The sequence below is a fragment of the Ranitomeya imitator genome, chromosome 1 (genome assembly GCF_032444005.1).
Source record: "Ranitomeya imitator isolate aRanImi1 chromosome 1, aRanImi1.pri, whole genome shotgun sequence".
Taxonomy (NCBI): domain Eukaryota; kingdom Metazoa; phylum Chordata; class Amphibia; order Anura; family Dendrobatidae; genus Ranitomeya; species Ranitomeya imitator.
Genome location: NC_091282.1, coordinates 280632690 through 280653136, shown reverse-complemented (window position 1 = coordinate 280653136; position 20447 = coordinate 280632690). Strand labels below are relative to the sequence as shown.

The following is a 20447-nucleotide window of genomic DNA, read 5'->3' as shown; positions in this document are numbered from 1 at the left end:
GGTCTTAACCTGAAGTTTTGATGCAATCCATCTTTGAAATAAGACCGATAGAGCAGAGATTTGGCCCTTGAGAGAGCCGAGTGCCAGACCGAAGACCAGACCGGTCTGTAGGAAAATGGTGGGAACTGAGAAGACAAGGGGGGAAACACCACAATCCTTGCACCAAGCAAAAAAGGTCTTCCAGGCACGGTGATAAATGCGTACCGATGTGGGTTTACGGACACTAACCATAGAGGAAGCGACCTGTTGAGAAAACCCAGGATTCAACGGCCACGCCATTAAACACAGGGCCCCTGAGTTCTGGTGGTAAATCGGGCCCTGGGAAAGCAGATCTGGCAGATTCAGTAGCCGCCAGGGAATCTCAGTGAGAAGGTGTACCAACTCTGCGAACCACGCTCTGCTTGGCCAGTCGGGAGCAACCAGGATCACTGGGACTCCTTCCACCTGATAACTCTCGAGAGTAACAGTAGCGGGGGGGAAATGTACGGAACACAGAAAAGGCGTCACAAAAGAACCAGAGCATCCATTCCCAAATGCTCTTGGATCTCGAGACTGTGCTATAAACAGGGGAACTTTGGCATTCAGTCTGGTCACATCTGGGATCCCCCAGCAAAGACAGATCTGGTTGAAGACTTCCGAATGAAGCTCCCACTCCGAGGCGAGCCCCTGATGGCTGAGCAAGTCTGCTGTCCAGTTTTCCACTCCTAGAATGTGCACATCTGAGATTACCGAGTGGTTGTTCTCAGCCCATCAGGAGGATGTGAGTTACCTCAGACATGGCCGCCCTGCTGCTGGTACTCCCTTGATGATTGATGTACGCCACTGGCATGGCGTTGCCCGATTGAATACGGATGGGGTGAACAGCTAGAAGATGATGGAACTGATGCAGGGTCAGCCGAATAGCACGGATATCTGTAGCTTCGATTATCTAATTGACCAGCGGCCCTGAGCAGTGTGGTGACGAAAGACTGGCATCAGTAGTCACCACAAGCCATTGAACAGGGTGAAAAAACTTCCCCTGGTTGAGGGAAGAGTTCATCGTCCACCATCTGAGAGCCTGCCTGACCCTTCAGGGATAACTGGCACCTGCGGACGAGGGAGAACGGGTTCCTGTCTCAAGCCGTCAGGACAGCATGCTGCAGGGGACAAAAGTGCAGTTGCACTAAAGGGACCGCTTTCATTGTAGCCACCATCTTTCCCAGTAAGCTCATGGCAAACCGGATGGAATGAGGGGGAAGATTTACAAAGTGCGCGGGCTCCTTGTTGAAGGGCTAGGACTTTGTTTGGAAGGAGAATTATCAACCCCCGAGATGATTCCAGGGTCACCCATAGAAAGGAAATCTGCTGGGCTGGGACAGGGAAGGATTTGCTTAAGTTTATCAGCCAGCCCAGGAGAGAAAAGGTATCGCAAGTGAGGCGGACGGACTCCGCAGAGTCGTGGAAGGACAGACCTTTGATCAACAGGTCGTTCAGATAGGGCAAAACGATCACGCCCGAGAGTGGAAGATGGACATGACAGCCGCCATGACCTTTGTGAACACTCGGGAGGGAATAGCGAGGCAAAAGGGCAGGGCCGTGAATTGGAAATGCTGGTCATGAATGGCGAAGCGCAGGAATCTCTGGTGAGGGGAAAAAAAAAAAATCAGAATATGCAAGTAAGAGTCTAGGATGTCTATTGAAGCAAAGAATTCCCCTTCTTCCAGAGAAGTGATAACTGAGAGTAGAGATTCCCTGTGGAAATGACCGACCCTGACAAACTTGTGTAGAAGTTTGAGGTCTAGTTTGGGTCTTACCTTTCCGTCCTTCTTTGGGATGACGAAAAGGTTTGAATAGATACCCTGAAACATTTCACTTTCTGGGATGGGGACAATGACGCCGTTGAATTGCGTCTATGGCCCGGGAAAAAGCCTTTGCCCTTGCCTCTGAGGAAGGAGAATGGAAGGGAAAGAACTGAGATGGGGGGCGCGTAGCAAAATCGATCTTGTATTCAGATGATGCCAGGTCTCTGACCCACTCGTCAGAGACGACGGAAAGTCAGACCTGACGAAACAGAAGTAGACGACCGCCTACCCGGCTGGTGTCGACCGGATAGTGCCAGAAGTCAGCGGGAGGAAAATCTTGAGACCTACACTACCAATCAAAAGTTTAGGGTCACCCAGACAATTTTGTGTTTTCCATGAAAACTCATACTTTTATTAATCAAATAAGTTGCCAAATGAATTGAAAATCTAGTCCAGACATTGAGAAGGTTCGAAAACAAGATTTTTATTCGAAATAATTTTCTCCTTCAACTTTGCTTTTGTCAAAGAATGCTCCCTTTGCAGCAATTACAGCACTGCAGACCTTTGGCATTCTAGCAATTAATTTGCTGGGGTAATCTGGAGAAATTTCACCCCATGCTTCCAGAAGCCCCTCCCACAAATTGGTTTGGCTTGATGGACACTTTTTGTGTACCATATGGTCAAGCTGTTCCCACAACAGCTCAATAAGGTTGAGAACTGGTGACTGCGCTGGCCACTCCATTACAGATAGAATACCAGCCGCACGCTTCTTCCCTAAATAGTTGTTGCAAAATTTGGGGGTGGGCTTTGGGTCATTGTCCTGTTGTAGGATGAAATTGGCTCCAATCAAGCGCTGTCCACACGGTATGGCATGGTGTGTTCCAAATGGGGGGGGGGGGGGGGGGGGGGAATACCAACCATAAAGGCAGTGGAAGTGAGTGGGGAACCAACCATAAAGGATGTGTTTATCCTCTTATCTTCTTGTAATCAGTCTGTAAATGACAACCCTTCAGATGAAGGAGGTTAAAGGGGAGATTATACAGATAAAGGCTGTTGTACAGAGAATGGACAAATGTATGGGAGAAGTGGAAGAGATGATGAGCACTGTTGAGGATCATATTGTAAAACTGCAAAAGGCAGAGAAAAAGTTTGACCAACAGATAACGAAATTGGCGGCAAAAAATGAGGATCTAGAAAACAGATCCAGAAGAAATAACATCTGGATAGTCGGTTTGCCGGAAAAAACAGAGGGGAGAAATCCCACTGAGTTTATTGAAAGCTGGCTGAAGGAGAAGATTGGAGCTGAAGCTCTGACAAAGGTCTTTGCCGTGGAAGGAGCGCACAGGGTGCCACCGCAGCCCCCTCCTCCTGGAGCTAACCCCCCGTACTATGCTGGCTAAAATATTAAAATACAGAGACAGAGACATTATACTTGGGAAGGCCAGAGAAATGGAGGACTTCACTGCTGGAGGACAGAGGATTGCTATTTATCCTGACTACTCTGCTGTGGTACAGAAACAGAGAATGCAGTTTACTGGCGTCAAGAAGCGATTGAGAACTGGGGGTGCAATATTCCATGTTTTTCCCTGCGAGGTTGAGAGTGGTCGCCTTCAATAAAGCACACTTCTTCACAATGCCAGAGGACTCTAATCAGTGGATTGATATTAATGCCAAGAAAAAGTAGGCTGCAGGAGACTGACTTTCTGTGGCAACATGCGTGGTTATTGCTTCACTTTTAACAGAAGACAACTGGGCTACTTTCTATGTTTATTTTCTGCCTATAGCCCTTTCAAACCTTGGAAAAGTGGAGTATGGCCAGGTTGACTAATGGGCCAGACAGAGTTTGATAATATGGAGGGGGGTGGGGGATGATTAAAGGGTGTTCTGCAAATATTGCTTTTGTAATTTCTTTACTTTATTGCTTTATTGTATGTCCTGATATGTTATTAATCAATGTAAGGAGTTGTGGTGCTGGTGGTGGCGGGAGCCAGAGGGTGGTGATAACTTAGGTGAGTGTCTCAAACGGGCCTAGGAGCCCCACTCTCGATGAGAGGAAAATGTGATAGTTTGGGGGGGTGGTTGGGATGGGAGGGGAGAGTTCAAGGGGGGGAGGGGGGTTAGACAGCTCAGGTTAGGGAGTAAGGATTCTTGGATCACTATTCTGCGACATGATGGGGGGAACGCATTAAAATACTAAGTTGGAATGTTAGAGGCCTAGCAGACAAGACCAGAAGAGCGGCAGTTCTTCAATATGCTCGTGATCAAAGGGCCTCCTTGATACGTCTGTTGGAAATGCACTTGGTACCTGCCGAAATATATACAGAGATGGAAGAGGTGTTAATACCCAGATTAAGAGTGGTTTTGGAGAAGGCCAAGCTTAGCGGAACCTTGCCAGCTTCCAAGAGGGAAGCCATAATAGTAGTAATTCCAAAGGAAGATAAAGATCTGCGACGGCCTGAATCGTATAGCCCGATATCTCTACTTACTACAGATGTTGAGCTCCTGGCCGGGGTGTTAGTGGCCCGATTAACAGGTGTTGTTTCTAAACTAATCCACCCAGATCAGTCCGGCTTTATGCCTGATAGGTCTATGGCAGTGAATCTAAGACGACTCTTTTTGAATTTACAACTGGGGGCGGATAATGGTGGGCATAGAGTTATTGCTTCCTTAGATGCCCATAAGGCATTCGATAGTGTGGAATAGGGGTACCTGTGGCGGGTATTGCACTGTTTTGGCTTCGGCCCACATTTCGTGTCTTGGGTTCGGCTGCTATACAGTGGGGCAAAAAAGTATTTAGTCAGTCAGCAATAGTGCAAGTTCCACCACTTAAAAAGATGAGAGGCGTCTGTAATTTACATCATAGGTAGACCTCAACTATGGGAGACAAACTGAGAAAAAAAAATCCAGAAAATCACATTGTCTGTTTTTTTAACATTTTATTTGCATATTAAGGTGGAAAATAAGTATTTGGTCAGAAACAAAATTTCATCTCAATACTTTGTAATATATCCTTTGTTGGCAATGACAGAGGTCAAACGTTTTCTGTAAGTCTTCACAAGGTTGCCACACACTGTTGTTGGTATGTTGGCCCATTCCTCCATGCAGATCTCCTCTAGAGTAGTGATGTTTTTGGCTTTTCGCTTGGCAACACGGACTTTCAACTCCCTCCAAAGGTTTTCTATAGGGTTGAGATCTGGAGACTGGCTAGGCCACTCCAGGACCTTGAAATGCTTCTTACGAAGCCACTCCTTCGTTGCCCTGGCGATGTGCTTTGGATCATTGTCATGTTGAAAGACCCAGCCACGTTTCATCTTCAATGCCCTTGCTGATGGAAGGAGGTTTGCACTCAAAATCTCACGATACATGGCCCCATTCATTCTTTCATGTACCCGGATCAGTCGTCCTGGCCCCTTTGCAGAGAAACAGCCCCAAAGCATGATGTTTCCATCACCATGCTTTACAGTAGGTATGGTGTTTGATGGATGCAACTCAGTATTCTTTTTCCTCCAAACATGACAAGTTGTGTTTCTACCAAACAGTTCCAGTTTGGTTTCATCAGACCATAGGACATTCTCCCAAAACTCCACTGGATCATCCAAATACTCTCTAGCAAACTTCAGACGGGCCCGGACATGTACTGGCTTAAGCAGTGGGACACGTCTGGCACTGCAGGATCTGAGTCCATGGTGGCGTAGTGTGTTACTTATGGTAGGCCTTGTTACATTGGTCCCAGCTCTCTGCAGTTCATTCACTAGGTCCCCCCGCGTGGTTCTGGGATTCTTGCTCACCGTTCTTGTGATCATTCTGACCCCACGGGGTGGGATTTTGCGTGGAGCCCCAGATCGAGGGAGATTATCAGTGGTCTTGTATGTCTTCCATTTTCTAATTATTGCTCCCACTGTTGATTTCTTCACTCCAAGCTGGTTGGCTATTGCAGATTCAGTCTTCCCAGCCTGGTGCAGGGCTACAATTTTGTTTCTGGTGTCCTTTGACAGCTCTTTGGTCTTCACCATAGTGGAGTTTGGAGTCAGACTGTTTGAGGGTGTGCACAGGTGTCTTTATATACTGATAACAAGTTTAAACAGGTGCCATTACTACAGGTAATGAGTGGAGGAAAGAGGAGCCTCTTAAAGAAGAAGTTACAGGTCTGTGAGAGCCAGAAATCTTGATTGTTTGTTTCTGACCAAATACTTATTTTCCACCATAATATGCAAAAAAAATGATAAAAAAACAGACAATGTGATTTTCTGGATTTTTTTTTCTCAGTTTGTCTCCCATAGTTGAGGTCTACCTATGATGTAAATTACAGACGCCTCTCATCTTTTTAAGTGGTGGAACTTGCACTATTGCTGACTGACTAAATACTTTTTTGCCCCACTGTATGAGCAACCATCAGCTAGAGTGAGAGTGAATGGCGAGCTTTCTCACACGATTCAGCTGCATAGGGAAATGAGACAGGGGTGCCCGCTCTCCCCTCTTTTGTTTGCTCTGGCCGTGGAACCGTTGGCCGCCAAAATTCGACAGTCCACCGAGGTTTTAGGGTTCAAATATGGGTCGATAGAAGAAAAGATAGCGCTTTACGCTGACTATATACGGCTATTTCTGGGGGACCTGCATGACTCATTGAGCAATGCCATGCGGCTCATTAAGAGATTTGGCTCTCTATCAGGACTAAAAATAAACTGGAATAAATCAATTTTATTCATGGTGGATGATGTGGGGGGTGAGCTGGGTGACTCTACGAAAGGGGGTAGACTTAAGGTAGCAGACCAATTCAAATATCTTGGGATATCAATCTCTTTGCCGATAACTTGCATAAGAATCTGACACCGGTACTAGAAACTCTTAAGGCTAAGGTAGAGGCTTGGTCTAAGCTGCATTTGTCTGTTGTGGGTCGAGTTAACCTTATCAAAATGATTCTGATGCCTAAAATATTGTATATTCTTCATAATTCGCCTATCTGCATACCACGTGGGAAATTCAAACTGATTAACTCGTTATTTAGAAGTTTGGTGTGGGGGAGACAGCACCCACGAATTAGGTTGGAGACGCTTCAGCGGCCTAAAGATGCGGGGGGTCTGGCCTTGCCTAATCCTGAGATATATTTCCTTGCGGCCCAATGTCAACATTTAAAGGGCTGGGAGCAGGTGACGTCCACCAACGGGGTACAACTCTTAATAGAAAAGATCACCAAAAGAAGTCCGGCGGTACAGTGTTTAGAGGATGGCTCCCTTGGGATGCTTGGGAAAATAAATCCAATATTGCTTTTGATATATAAAATATGGGGAAGAGTCAAACATACTCGTGGGGTCACTTGTCTTACCAGGTTCTCTTCACTATGGTTTAATAATAATTTACCAGAATTCTGGCAATGGGATTTGATATGTTTATCAGATTTTAGAGCGACGGGAGTTGAAGTCCTTTTCCCAGCTGCAGTCTGAGTATGGCCTCGAGACATCTGGGGGTTATCAATATGCACAAGTTCGACATGCCTTTTTGGCTCAGAATAGGGGGATTGCCTCAAAATCCAAAGTGACTTAGTATTGGAATATATCTGCGGTGCGGGAACATCGAGGGGTGTTATCTCTTCCCTATATAAGGACTTACTCCATACTTACTTATTGGGATATCCGTTTGGGGCGAGGGCTAAATGGGAAAGAGTTGGGTCGCTTGGAGGATGAAATATGGGAATCTGTTTTGGAATGGGTACCGAAGCTATCAATGAATGAGCCGTATAGACTTTCTCAGCTTCACGTTATACACAGAGTGTATATAGGTCTCCGGATGTTCTATATAGAGCTGGGTTGAGACCCGATTCAGAATGCCCTAGGTGTAGGAATGATAATGGTGGAATGTTCCACATGCTCTGGTCGTGTACGAGGTTGACTTTTTTTTTTTAGTGGTTCTCAGCCGGATAGAAGGGGCGTATAGATGTGTAATTCCAAGGGAACCAGTGGTGTGCGTACTGGGATATGTGGATGAGATAACTAGATAACACAAACAATTGCTAGACTGCTATACATGGCTCGGAAGGTCATAGCAAGAAACTGGATGAAAGAGGAGCCTCCGTCGAGGGGAGAATACATCAAGTATGCGGGGAAGGTCATAGCCTAAGAAAAGGGAGTATATCAGAAAAGAGGGAAAATGGTTCTGTATGACAAATTGTGGACGCCTTGGTTGGAAATAGGATAGGAGGAGATTAAGGGGAAATATGCCTGAGGAGGTTTCGCCTATAAAATAATGGTATATAAATTCATAGTGAAGGACACTATATCATATCTATAATATAACGCTGGGAGCGTCACTCTGTCCGAAGCCTTTATAGACTGCGCAGGCGCAAGCGCCGGCGCAGTCTGGCCCCCACAGAGTGACGCTCCCAGGAGATCGCGGTATGCGTAAGCACTGAACGCATACCGCGATCTCCACCGGAGTCAGGGACCGTGGACGTGCCAGGAGGGAGGGTAAGTATATTCACCTGTCCTCCGTTCCAGCGCTGCGTGCGGCTCCGTCTTCCGGCTCCTCTGCTGTGACAGAGTCCAGTCACAGGCAGAGGAGCCGGAGTGTGTGTTCAAGAAAATGGCGCCGGAAAGCGCGGACTGCGCAGGCGCCGATTCCTGCTGCCGGAATCAGCGCCTGCGCAGTCCGCGCTTTCCGGCGCCATTTTCTTGAACACACACTCCGGCTCCACTGCAGGTGTGTCTTCAAGAAAATGGCGCCGGAGAGCGCGGACTGCGCAGGCGCCGATTCCTGCTGCCGGAATCGGCGACTGCGCAGTCCGCGCTTTCAGGCACCATTTTCTTGAAGACACACTCCGGCTCCACTGCAGGTGTGTCTTCAAGAAAATGGCGCCGGAGAGCGCGGACTGCGCAGGCGCCCATTCCTGCTGTCGGAATCGGCGACTGCGCAGTCCGCGCTTTCCGGCACCATTTTCTTGAAGACACACTCCGGCTCCACTGCAGGTGTGTCCTCAAGAAAATGGCGCCGGAGAGCGCGGACTGCGCAGGCGCCGATTCCTACTGCCGGAATCGGCGACTGCGCAGTCCGCGCTTTCCGGCACCATTTTCTTGAAGACACACTCCGGCTCCACTGCAGGTGTGTCTTCAAGAAAATGGCGCCGGAGAGCGCGGACTGCGCAGGCGCCGATTCCTGCTGCCGGAATCGGCGACTGCGCAGTCCGCGCTTTCCGGCACCATTTTCTTGAAGACACACTCCGGCTCCACTGCAGGTGTGTCTTCAAGAAAATGGCGCCGGAGAGCGCGGACTGCGCAGGCGCCGATTCCTGCTGCCGGAATCGGCGACTGCGCAGTCCGCGCTTTCCGGCACCATTTTCTTGAAGACACACTCCGGCTCCACTGCAGGTGTGTCTTCAAGAAAATGGCGCCGGAGAGCGCGGACTGCGCAGGCGCCGATTCCTGCTGCCGGAATCGGCACCTGCGCAGTCCGCGCTTTCCGGCGCCATTTTCTTGAACACACACTCCGGCTCCACTGCAGGTGTGTCTTCAAGAAAATGGCGCCGGAGAGCGCGGACTGCGCAGGCGCCGATTCCTGCTGCCGGAATCGGCGACTGCGCAGTCCGCGCTTTCCGGCACCATTTTCTTGAAGACACCTGCAGTGGAGCCGGACGATAGGTGAGTATGGTTTTTTTTTTTTATATATGGCAGCAGCATACGGGGGCATATAATACAATAGTGGCGCAGGATGGGAGCAGCACATGACAGAACGGGCGCAGGAAGGCAGCAGCGCATGACAGAACGGGCGCAGGATGGCAGCAGCGCATGACAGAACGGGCGCGGGATGGCAGCAGCGCATGACAGAACGGGCGCGGGACGGCAGCAGCGCATGACAGAACGGGCGCAGGATGGCAGCAGCGCATGACAGAACGGGCGCGGGATGGCAGCAGCGCATGACAGAACGGGCGCGGGATGGCAGCAGCACATGACAGAACGGGCGCAGGATGGCAGCAGCACATGACAGAACGGGCGCAGGATGGCAGCAGCACATGACAGAACGGGCGCAGGATGGCAGCAGCACATGACAGAACGGGCGCAGGATGGCAGCAGCACATGACAGAACGGGCGCAGGATGGCAGCAGCACATGACAGAACGGGCGCAGGATGGCAGCAGCACATGACAGAACGGGCGCAGGATGGCAGCAGGATGGCAGCAGCACATGACAGAACGGGCGCAGGATGGCAGCAGCGCATGACATAACGGGCACAGGATGGCAGCAGGATGGGAGCAGCACATGACAGAATGGGCGCAGGATGGCAGCAGCACATGACAGAACGGGCGCAGGATGGCAGCAGCACATGACAGAACGGGCGCAGGATGGCGGCAGCACATGACAGAACGGGCGCAGGATGGCAGCAGCACATGATGGAGACCATATACCAATATAAATGCTCGCCACCCGGGCGTAGAACGGGTTCAATAGCTAGTTAAAGTATATAATGCTACAAGACATGCTAAAAGAAGGACGTGAGCTGTCTAAGTGGGAAAGGGGGGAGGGATGGGGATGAAGGGGGGGGTTAATGCTGGGGGGGATTGAAAAACACGTGGTATTGTTAAATGTTTATTGCATTTTATAAAATCAATAAAAATCTACTTGATAAAAAAAAAAAAAAGAATAGACTGTCGAATTTCACATCAAAGTTCTATTTTTCTGGCCATTTTGAGAGTTTAATGGAACCAACAAATGTAATGCTCCAGATTCTGTTATGTTTGCTAATGACAGGTGTTATGAAGGCAATCCAGAAACACAGTGTGCTTAGCGATCAGAGCGCACACAGTGATCTGACAAATACCCAAAAATACAAGAACGAGCTCTGAGACGTGGAAACTCTGTAGACTGCAAACCTGATCCTATCCTAAACACAACTAAAAGCGGCTGTGGATTGCGCCTAACAACTACCTAGGCAACTCGGCACAGCCTAAGAAACTAGCTAGCCTGAAGATAGAAAAATAGGCCTGACTTGCCCCAGAGAAATTCCCCAAAGGAAAAGGCAGCCCCCCACATATAATGACTGTGAGTAAGATGAAAAGACAAAACGTAGGGATGAAATAGATTCAGCAAAGTGGGGCCCGATATTCTAGGACAGAGCGAGGACAGTAAAGCGAACTTTGCAGTCTACAAAAAACCCTAAAGCAAAACCACGCAAAGGGGGCAAAAAAAACCCACCGTGCCGAACTAACGGCACGGCGGTACACCCTTTTCGTCTCAGAGCTTCCAGCAAAACAAAAGACAAGCTGGACAGAAAAAAAGCAACAAAAAAAGCAAAAAGCACTTAGCTATACAGAGCAGCAGGTCACAGGAACAATCAGGAGAAGCTCAGATCCAACACTGAAACATTGACAAGGAGCAAGGATAGCAGCATCAGGCGGAGTTAAGTAATGAAGCAGTTAACGAGCTCACCAGAACACCTGAGGGAGGAAGCTCAGAAGCTGCAGTACCACTTGTGACCACAGGAGTGAATTCAGCCACAGAATTCACAACAGTACCCCCCCTTGAGGAGGGGTCACCGAACCCTCACCAGAGCCCCCAGGCCGACCAGGATGAGCCGCATGAAAGGCACGAACAAGATCGGAAGCATGAACATCAGAGGCAAAAACCCAGGAATTATCTTCCTGAGCATAACCCTTCCATTTAACCAGATACTGGAGTTTCCGTCTAGAAACACGAGAATCCAAAATCTTCTCCACAATATACTCCAATTCCCCCTCCACCAAAACCGGGGCAGGAGGCTCAACAGATGGAACCATAGGTGCCACGTATCTCCGCAACAACGACCTATGGAATACATTAGGTATGGAAAAGGAGTCTGGGAGGGTCAAACGAAAAGACACAGGATTGAGAACCTCAGAAATCCTATACGGACCAATAAAACGAGGTTTAAATTTAGGAGAGGAAACCTTCATAGGAATATGACGAGAAGATAACCAAACCAGATCCCCAACACAAAGTCGGGGACCCACACGGCGTCTGCGATTAGCGAAAAGTTGAGCTTTCTCCTGGGACAAGATCAAATTGTCCACTACCTGAGTCCAGATCTGCTGCAACCTATCCACCACAGAATCCACACCAGGACAGTCAGAAGACTCAACCTGTCCTGAAGAGAAACGAGGATGGAACCCAGAATTGCAAAAAAATGGAGAAACCAAGGTAGCCGAGCTGGCCCGATTATTAAGGGCGAACTCAGCCAACGGCAAAAAGGACACCCAATCATCCTGGTCTGCAGAAACAAAACATCTCAGATATGTTTCCAAGGTCTGATTGGTTCGTTCGGTCTGGCCATTAGTCTGAGGATGGAAAGCCGAGGAAAAGGATAGGTCAATGCTCATCCTACCACAAAAGGCTCGCCAAAACCTTGAAACAAACTGGGAACCTCTGTCAGAAACAATATTCTCAGGAATGCCATGCAACCGAACCACATGCTGAAAGAACAAAGGTACCAAATCAGAGGAGGAAGGCAATTTAGCCAAGGGCACCAGATGGACCATTTTAGAAAAGCGATCACAGACCACCCAAATGACTGACATCTTTTGAGAAACGGGAAGGTCAGAAATGAAATCCATCGAAATATGTGTCCAAGGCCTCTTTGGGACCGGCAAGGGCAAAAGCAACCCACTGGCACGAGAACAGCAGGGCTTAGCCCTAGCACAAATCCCACAGGACTGCACAAAAGTACGTACATCCCGTGACAGAGATGGCCACCAGAAGGATCTAGCCACTAACTCTCTGGTACCAAAGATTCCAGGATGACCAGCCAACACCGAACAATGAAGTTCAGAGATAAGTTTATTAGTCCACCTATCAGGGACGAACAGTTTCTCTGCTGGACAACGATCAGGTTTATTCGCCTGAAATTTTTGCAGCACCCGCCGCAAATCAGGGGAGATGGCAGACACAATGACTCCTTCCTTGAGGATACCCGCTGGCTCAGATAAACCCGGAGAGTCGGGCACAAAACTCCTAGACAGAGCATCCGCCTTCACATTTTTAGAGCCCGGAAGGTACGAAATCACAAAGTCGAAGCGGGCAAAAAATAACGACCAACGGGCCTGTCTAGGATTCAAGCGCTTGGCAGACTCGAGATAAGTCAAGTTCTTATGATCAGTCAATACCACCACGCGATGCTTAGCTCCTTCAAGCCAATGACGCCACTCCTCGAATGCCCACTTCATGGCCAGCAACTCTCGATTGCCCACATCATAATTACGCTCAGCGGGCGAAAACTTCCTGGAAAAGAAAGCACATGGTTTCATCACTGAGCAATCAGAACCTCTCTGTGACAAAACCGCCCCTGCTCCAATCTCAGAAGCATCAACCTCGACCTGGAACGGAAGAGAAACATCTGGCTGACACAACACAGGGGCAGAACAAAAACGACGCTTCAACTCCTGAAAAGCTTCCACAGCAGCAGAAGACCAATTAACCAAATCAGCACCCTTCTTGGTCAAATCGGTCAATGGTTTGGCAATGCTAGAAAAATTACAGATGAAGCGACGATAAAAATTAGCAAAGCCCAGGAACTTTTGCAGACTTTTCAGAGATGTCGGCTGAATCCAATCCTGGATGGCTTGAACCTTAACTGGATCCATCTCGATAGTAGAAGGGGTAAAGATGAACCCCAAAAATGAAACTTTCTGCACACCGAAGAGACACTTTGATCCCTTCACAAACAAAGAGTTAGCACGCAGGACCTGAAAAACCATTCTGACCTGCTTCACATGAGACTCCCAATCATCTGAGAAGATCAAAATGTCATCCAAGTAAACAATCAGGAATTTATCCAGATACTCACGGAAGATGTCATGCATAAAAGACTGAAACACAGATGGAGCATTGGCAAGTCCGAACGGCATCACTAGATACTCAAAATGACCCTCGGGCGTATTGAATGCAGTTTTCCATTCATCTCCTTGCCTGATTCTCACCAGATAATACGCACCACGAAGATCTATCTTAGTGAACCAACTAGCCCCCTTAATCCGAGCAAACAAGTCAGATAACAATGGCAAGGGATACTGAAATTTAACAGTGATCTTATTAAGAAGGCGGTAATCAATACACGGTCTCAGCGAACCATCCTTCTTGGCTACAAAGAAGAACCCTGCTCCCAGTGGTGATGACGATGGGCGAATATGTCCCTTCTCCAGGGATTCCTTCACATAACTGCGCATAGCGGCGTGTTCGGGCACGGATAAATTAAATAATCGACCTTTAGGGAATTTACTACCAGGAATCAAATTGATAGCACAATCACAATCCCTATGCGGAGGTAGAGCATCGGACTTGGGCTCTTCAAATACATCCTGATAATCAGACAAGAACTCTGGGACCTCAGAAGGGGTGGATGACGAAATCGACAAAAATGGAACATCACCATGTACCCCCTGACAACCCCAGCTGGATACCGACATGGAATTCCAATCCAATACTGGATTATGGGTTTGTAGCCATGGCAACCCCAACACGACCACATCATGCAGATTATGCAACACCAGAAAGCGAATAACTTCCTGATGTGCAGGAGCCATGCACATGGTCAGCTGGGCCCAGTATTGAGGTTTATTCTTGGCCAAAGGTGTAGCATCAATTCCTCTCAATGGAATAGGACACCGCAAAGGCTCCAAGAAAAACCCACAACGTTTAGCATAATCCAAATCCATCAGATTCAGGGCAGCGCCCGAATCCACAAACGCCATGACAGAAAACGACGACAAAGAGCATATCAAGGTAATGGACAGAAGGAATTTGGACTGTACAGTACCAATGACGGCAGACCTAGCGGACCGCTTAGTGCGCTTAGGACAATCAGTAATAGCATGAGTGGAATCACCACAGTAGAAACACAGACCATTCAGACGTCTGTATTCCTGCCGTTCAACTCTAGTCATAGTCCTATCGCACTGCATAGGCTCAGGTTTAACCTCAGGCAGTACCGCCAAATGGTGCACAGATTTACGCTCGCGCAAGCGTCGACCGATCTGAATGGCCAAAGACAAAGACTCATTCAAACCAGCAGGCATAGGAAATCCCACCATGACATCCTTAAGAGCCTCAGAGAGACCCTTTCTGAACAAAGCTGCCAGCGCAGATTCATTCCACTGAGTGAGTACTGACCATTTCCTAAATTTCTGACAATATACTTCTATATCATCCTGACCCTGGCACAAAGCCAGCAAATTTTTCTCAGCCTGATCCACTGAATTAGGCTCATCGTACAGCAATCCGAGCGCCAGGAAAAACGCATCGACACTACTCAATGCAGGGTCTCCTGGCGCAAGAGAAAATGCCCAGTCTTGAGGGTCGCCGCGCAAAAAAGAAATAATAATCAAAACCTGTTGAATAGGATTACCAGAAGAATGAGGTTTCAAGGCCAGAAATAGCTTACAATTATTTTTGAAACTTAGAAACTTAGTTCTATCTCCAAAAAACAAATCAGGAATAGGAATTCTTGGTTCTAACATAGATTTCTGATCAATAGTATCTTGAATCTTTTGTACATTTATAACGAGATTATCCATTGAAGAGCACAGACCCTGAATATCCATGTCCACACCTGTGTCCAGAATCACCCAAATTTCTAGGGGGAAAAAAAAAAAGTGAACACAGAGCAGAGAAAAAAAAAAAATGATGTCAGAACTTTTTCTTTCCCTCTATTGAGAATCATTAGTTGGCTCCTTGTACTGTTATGTTTGCTAATGACAGGTGTTATGAAGGCAATCCAGAAACACAGTGTGCTTAGCGATCAGAGCGCACACAGTGATCTGACAAATACCCAAAAATACAAGAACGAGCTCTGAGACGTGGAAACTCTGTAGACTGCAAACCTGATCCTATCCTAAACACAACTAAAAGCGGCTGTGGATTGCGCCTAACAACTACCTAGGCAACTCGGCACAGCCTAAGAAACTAGCTAGCCTGAAGATAGAAAAATAGGCCTGACTTGCCCCAGAGAAATTCCCCAAAGGAAAAGGCAGCCCCCCACATATAATGACTGTGAGTAAGATGAAAAGACAAAACGTAGGGATGAAATAGATTCAGCAAAGTGGGGCCCGATATTCTAGGACAGAGCGAGGACAGTAAAGCGAACTTTGCAGTCTACAAAAAACCCTAAAGCAAAACCACGCAAAGGGGGCAAAAAAAACCCACCGTGCCGAACTAACGGCACGGCGGTACACCCTTTGCGTCTCAGAGCTTCCAGCAAAACAAAAGACAAGCTGGACAGAAAAAAAGCAACAAAAAAGCAAAAAGCACTTAGCTATACAGAGCAGCAGGTCACAGGAACAATCAGGAGAAGCTCAGATCCAACACTGAAACATTGACAAGGAGCAAGGATAGCAGCATCAGGCGGAGTTAAGTAATGAAGCAGTTAACGAGCTCACCAGAACACCTGAGGGAGGAAGCTCAGAAGCTGCAGTACCACTTGTGACCACAGGAGTGAATTCAGCCACAGAATTCACAACAAGATTCCCAACTAGCTCAAAGGAAGGTCAGGTTTATAGCTTTTCTAACCAGCCAAACGGTTTTCAGCTGTGCTAACATACTTGCACAAGGGTTTTCAAGGGTATTCTAACCATCCATTAGCCTTCTTACACAGCAAACACAAAGTACCATAAGAACACTGGAGTGATGGCTGTTGGAAATGGGCCTCTATACACCTATGAAGATATTGCATTACATTTAACACTTTAACAATGTATAGATAGTATTTCTGAATCACTTAATGTTAGCTTTATTGGAAAAATAAACTGCGCTTTTCTTTCAAAAATAAGGAAATTTCTAAGTGACCCTACACTTCTGAATGGTAGTGTAGGTCCTTTAGGTCTTCACTGTTTGGGGTGAGATTTCCAATGCTGGTCAGGTTTGTAGAAGACCTGAGCTCCTCCATCTCTGCGTGGAGAATGCCCTGCGCCGGAAGAAGTAGTGGTAGAGGATCAGCCTGGACTGGAGTGAAAGGAACGGAAACGGATTTGTTGCGGTCTCCGAAAGGAACGCCTGAGTCTCTGTTGGGGAAGAAATTTGCTCTTACCTGCCGTAGCATTGGAAATAAGCTGATCCAGCTTCTCTCCAAGTAAGTGTCCACTCTGATAAGGAAGAGAAGTGAGAGACTTCTTTGATGCAGAGTCTGCTTTCCAGTCTCTGAGCCATAATGCTCTTCTGATAGTGATGGCGTTGGCTGCTGACAGAGCAGCACAGCTGGCTGCATCCAAAAATGTATGTACCAGGTAATCGCCTGACCGAGAAATTTGGCTGGCAAGGTGCGCTGCCTCTGGAGGACGATTACTGCTCCTTAGTGTATTAGCTAAGGTCTCCATCCAGAGGACCATAGCCTTAGCTACCCATGCTGCGGTGAAGGATGGATAGAGAGCTGAACCTAACGCTTTAAAGACAGAGTGAGCCTAATTTTCTATCTGACAGTCCGTGGGATTTTTGATGGATGAGCCATACGGCACGGACAGAAGGGTTTTGGATGCTAGGCGGGATACTGGGGGATCTACTACCAGAGATTCAGACCAATCTTTCTTCAGATCAGCTGAGAAAAGATACTTTGCTTCAAGAGGCATTTGTCCTGTGAAGTGTTTATCCGGTCGTTCCCTGTGCCGACTAACTATGGCCCGAAATTCAGGGTGAATAGCAAATGCCTTATGAGAGCGTTTAGTCCTCTTAAAGGACACTGTTTGATCCAGAGCAGAGCCGGAATCTTCCTCAACCTTTAAAGTCTGGTTGACTATCTCAATGAGCGAATCCAGATTTAAGGAACCATCAGTTTCACACAAAGATTTGCATTCGCTACTGACCTGTGGAGAGGGAGAGCGAGAAACAGATCTCTCAGGCAACAAGGCACGTGTCTCCTCAAAAGACATGCTACGGATCCATTTTCTAGGCGCCTGTGGGCTTCTGTAGGCTTCTAGAGTGCTTTCGGCCCCTGCTAACCGCCTGCTCCCGCCTTGGGGAGGATCAGTCTACATCAGTCCTGCGAATGCTTCGGCTCCCCGAAGGATCACGGAGGGATTCAATCGTTCTGGCCAGAGAAGCCATGTATTGAGACAGTGACGAAACCCACTCAGGGGGGCTAGGTACACACTGGGCTTGGTGGTGGCGGAGGGCTCCTGAGTGCAGTTGGGATCACAGGCATTGCAGAGCGGCGAACTCTGAGCCTTAGGAAACTCAGACTGACAGGAGGAGCATGAAGTAAAAAAAAGATTGCCATAGTCTTGTTAGACTTTTTAGATGCGTTAAGCTGGGACATGATGTACCCTTGTATGTGGCCCTATGATAATAGGGACTGCTGAAAAGGATAACTCCTTAAAAGGGTTACAGCAAGGAGGAGGATGTATATAGCAGCGCTCCCTTACCCAGATCTGTGTACCCTGCCCCTCCTGCGTGGCTCTCCAGCTGCGTAGCCCCTGCGCTGTGAGCACCTGCTGCTAGGATCCTGATAGCAGTCTATGTCCTGAGGCAGTCGTGGAGGGAGGAAGGTGGCAGCCGAGAATATCAGAGGCGTTTCGCGTTCTGTGCAAGAAGTGCCAGAAAAGGTGGGCAGAGCCTCTGCAGCGCATCATCGCATGGGCAGGGATTGAGGTTGCGGCCTAGTAAAGGGCAGAAGCCAGGGACTAAATTTGCTGGCGCCGATGCATGAAGGGGGCCGTATGATAACCCCTGCTGCCAGGATGGGACCACATTAACCAGCTCCACCCCTCCCCCTCCAGCCCCGGCATTTACCCGGAGAAGCTGCCATGTGGCAGGTAAGCCAGCGATATTAGCAGGTCCTCCTGCTGCTGGTCTTGGACGGTGCAGTGATAAAGGGGTAACCCTCAAATCCACTGTCCCTTTAATAGGGAAGTGGAGAGGGACCGTTTGCCTCCTTGTACCATCCGCTTTCACAGTGGTGGCGCAGTGGTGGCTGCCCGGATGCCAAAAAGGGGCCACTGTACAAGGGTTAAATCCCCTAGGATGGGACAGGGCTTAATGTCCGGCATTAGGCCTGGCTGCGGAAGAGGATACATGGAGGCGACACTCCATGTGCTCGTCCGTAACGTTGCGGGAAGATCGGTGCCCTTGAAGGAATCAGTCGCCCCAAAAAAATCAGCCCGGGCATGGCAACCCACGTTGCAGGAGAGGACACGGGGATGGTTCGGGGAGATCGGAACCTTGAAGGGACCCATCGCCCCCAAAAAATCAACCCGGGCATGGCAACCCACGTCGCAGGAGAGGACACGGGGAGGGTTCGGGGAGATCGGAACCTTGGAAGGATTTGTCGCCCCTTCATTCCACTTGGAAAAATGTAAAAATTGGTTAAAAAGGTAAAAATAAAATAAAGAGCTTTCGGTCTGAATAGCAGACCCGTGTGCCTCCTATGGACAAGAACTGGTTCTCCTGGAGCCGGCACAAGGATGTATACTGCAGAGTAGGAGTTCATGTTTTTGTGTTAACTTAGTGTCAGCCTCCTGGTGGCAACAGCATAACACCCATGGTCTGTGTCCCCCAATGAGGTGAAGGAGAAAACTGTGTTTTTTCTATTGTACTTCAAACTGAAAATTCTAAAAGTGACAAAGCTATACTTACTTGATGCATAAGGTCAGATAACTCTTTCAATTGTGATGGTTCATGACACTCCATACATTCAGATTCAATGGAGGTGAAGACCCCAGCATTGGGCTTGGCACCATTTTGCTCAGAACACACAGTAAGCTCTTCTTCTTGTCCAAACTCAATTTTTCCCAGGGCCTGTAAAAGAGCAAATGCGCAAAATGTGCGCAAAAAACAGATATACCCCAACACTCTTCTATATCACGTCCTCTATTAGACCACCCCGAATTAGCCCAGATTTTTACTTATATCCTATGACTGTTAGTCTATTTTTTTTTTTAAACATTCATCCCTCTAGAATTACAATTCTTACAATTTTGGTTAGTTATTGCAAGGATATCTTGTTATTCTAGTTATTTTCCCCTATTTCCAGAATAAGAGGTTAGAGGACCACTATATGGAGGCAGAAGAAGAAATAATAGATGGCCATAGCTCACTCCATTCTCTACGCACTGAATAGCAGGAACAATCGAATGAGTGACTGACTGGCATTGACTGTACTTTCATATATTGTTATAATTTACACTACTAGGACTGCAAGCTTATAATTTTATATAACTTGAGGTACTCCTACATGAAATGCGTTTACTGTCTGTAACAAAACAAAAAAAATCTAATACCCATCCTCTGTGCACATTACATAAGGATGTTACTACCTCCACAAAAGGCTTTGCCACCTTTGGGGTGATTATATCAGAAGGAGAGGGTTCTTGGGATAGCAACACAAACTCTTCAGCTTTCACACCACTGTCATCCAGCGGAGAACATACTTCAAACAGTTCCTGGATTGTTTGCTGGGGCAATGCAAAATAGAAAGGGTTTTACAATGTTCTTCATAGCAAAAGAATATTTATCTACACAAAGACATAAGTAAAAGAGGAAGACACAAAATAATATGTACCTGGGTTAAGAATGCCAGAGAATAGTCACTACCCTGAGCTGCCACCTCTCTGATGAGATCTTTAGTGCCATTCCGCAGCAACTTCTCCTCTATTGAATTGGCACTGACTAACCTAGGAACAGAACATTTAAAATAGAAGTCTTTAAACAATTTATTAAGCTAAATAATT

At 47.7% G+C, this 20447-nt stretch overlaps 1 protein-coding gene across 4 annotated transcripts in view; it reads right to left on the bottom strand.

The window, feature by feature from the left end:
• The window catches only part of LOC138669019 (E1A-binding protein p400-like), a 343483-nt gene that overhangs the window by 94347 nt on the left and 228689 nt on the right, over positions 1-20447 (bottom strand). For all 4 annotated transcript variants that reach the window (XM_069756066.1, XM_069756069.1, XM_069756068.1 and 1 more), the window contains 3 exons: positions 20279-20390; positions 20034-20171; positions 19354-19515 (listed from right to left, as the gene is read on the bottom strand). In XM_069756066.1, coding sequence (XP_069612167.1) covers positions 19354-19515; positions 20034-20171; positions 20279-20390 — 412 coding nt within the window. The remainder of the gene's footprint in view (positions 1-19353; positions 19516-20033; positions 20172-20278; positions 20391-20447) is intronic.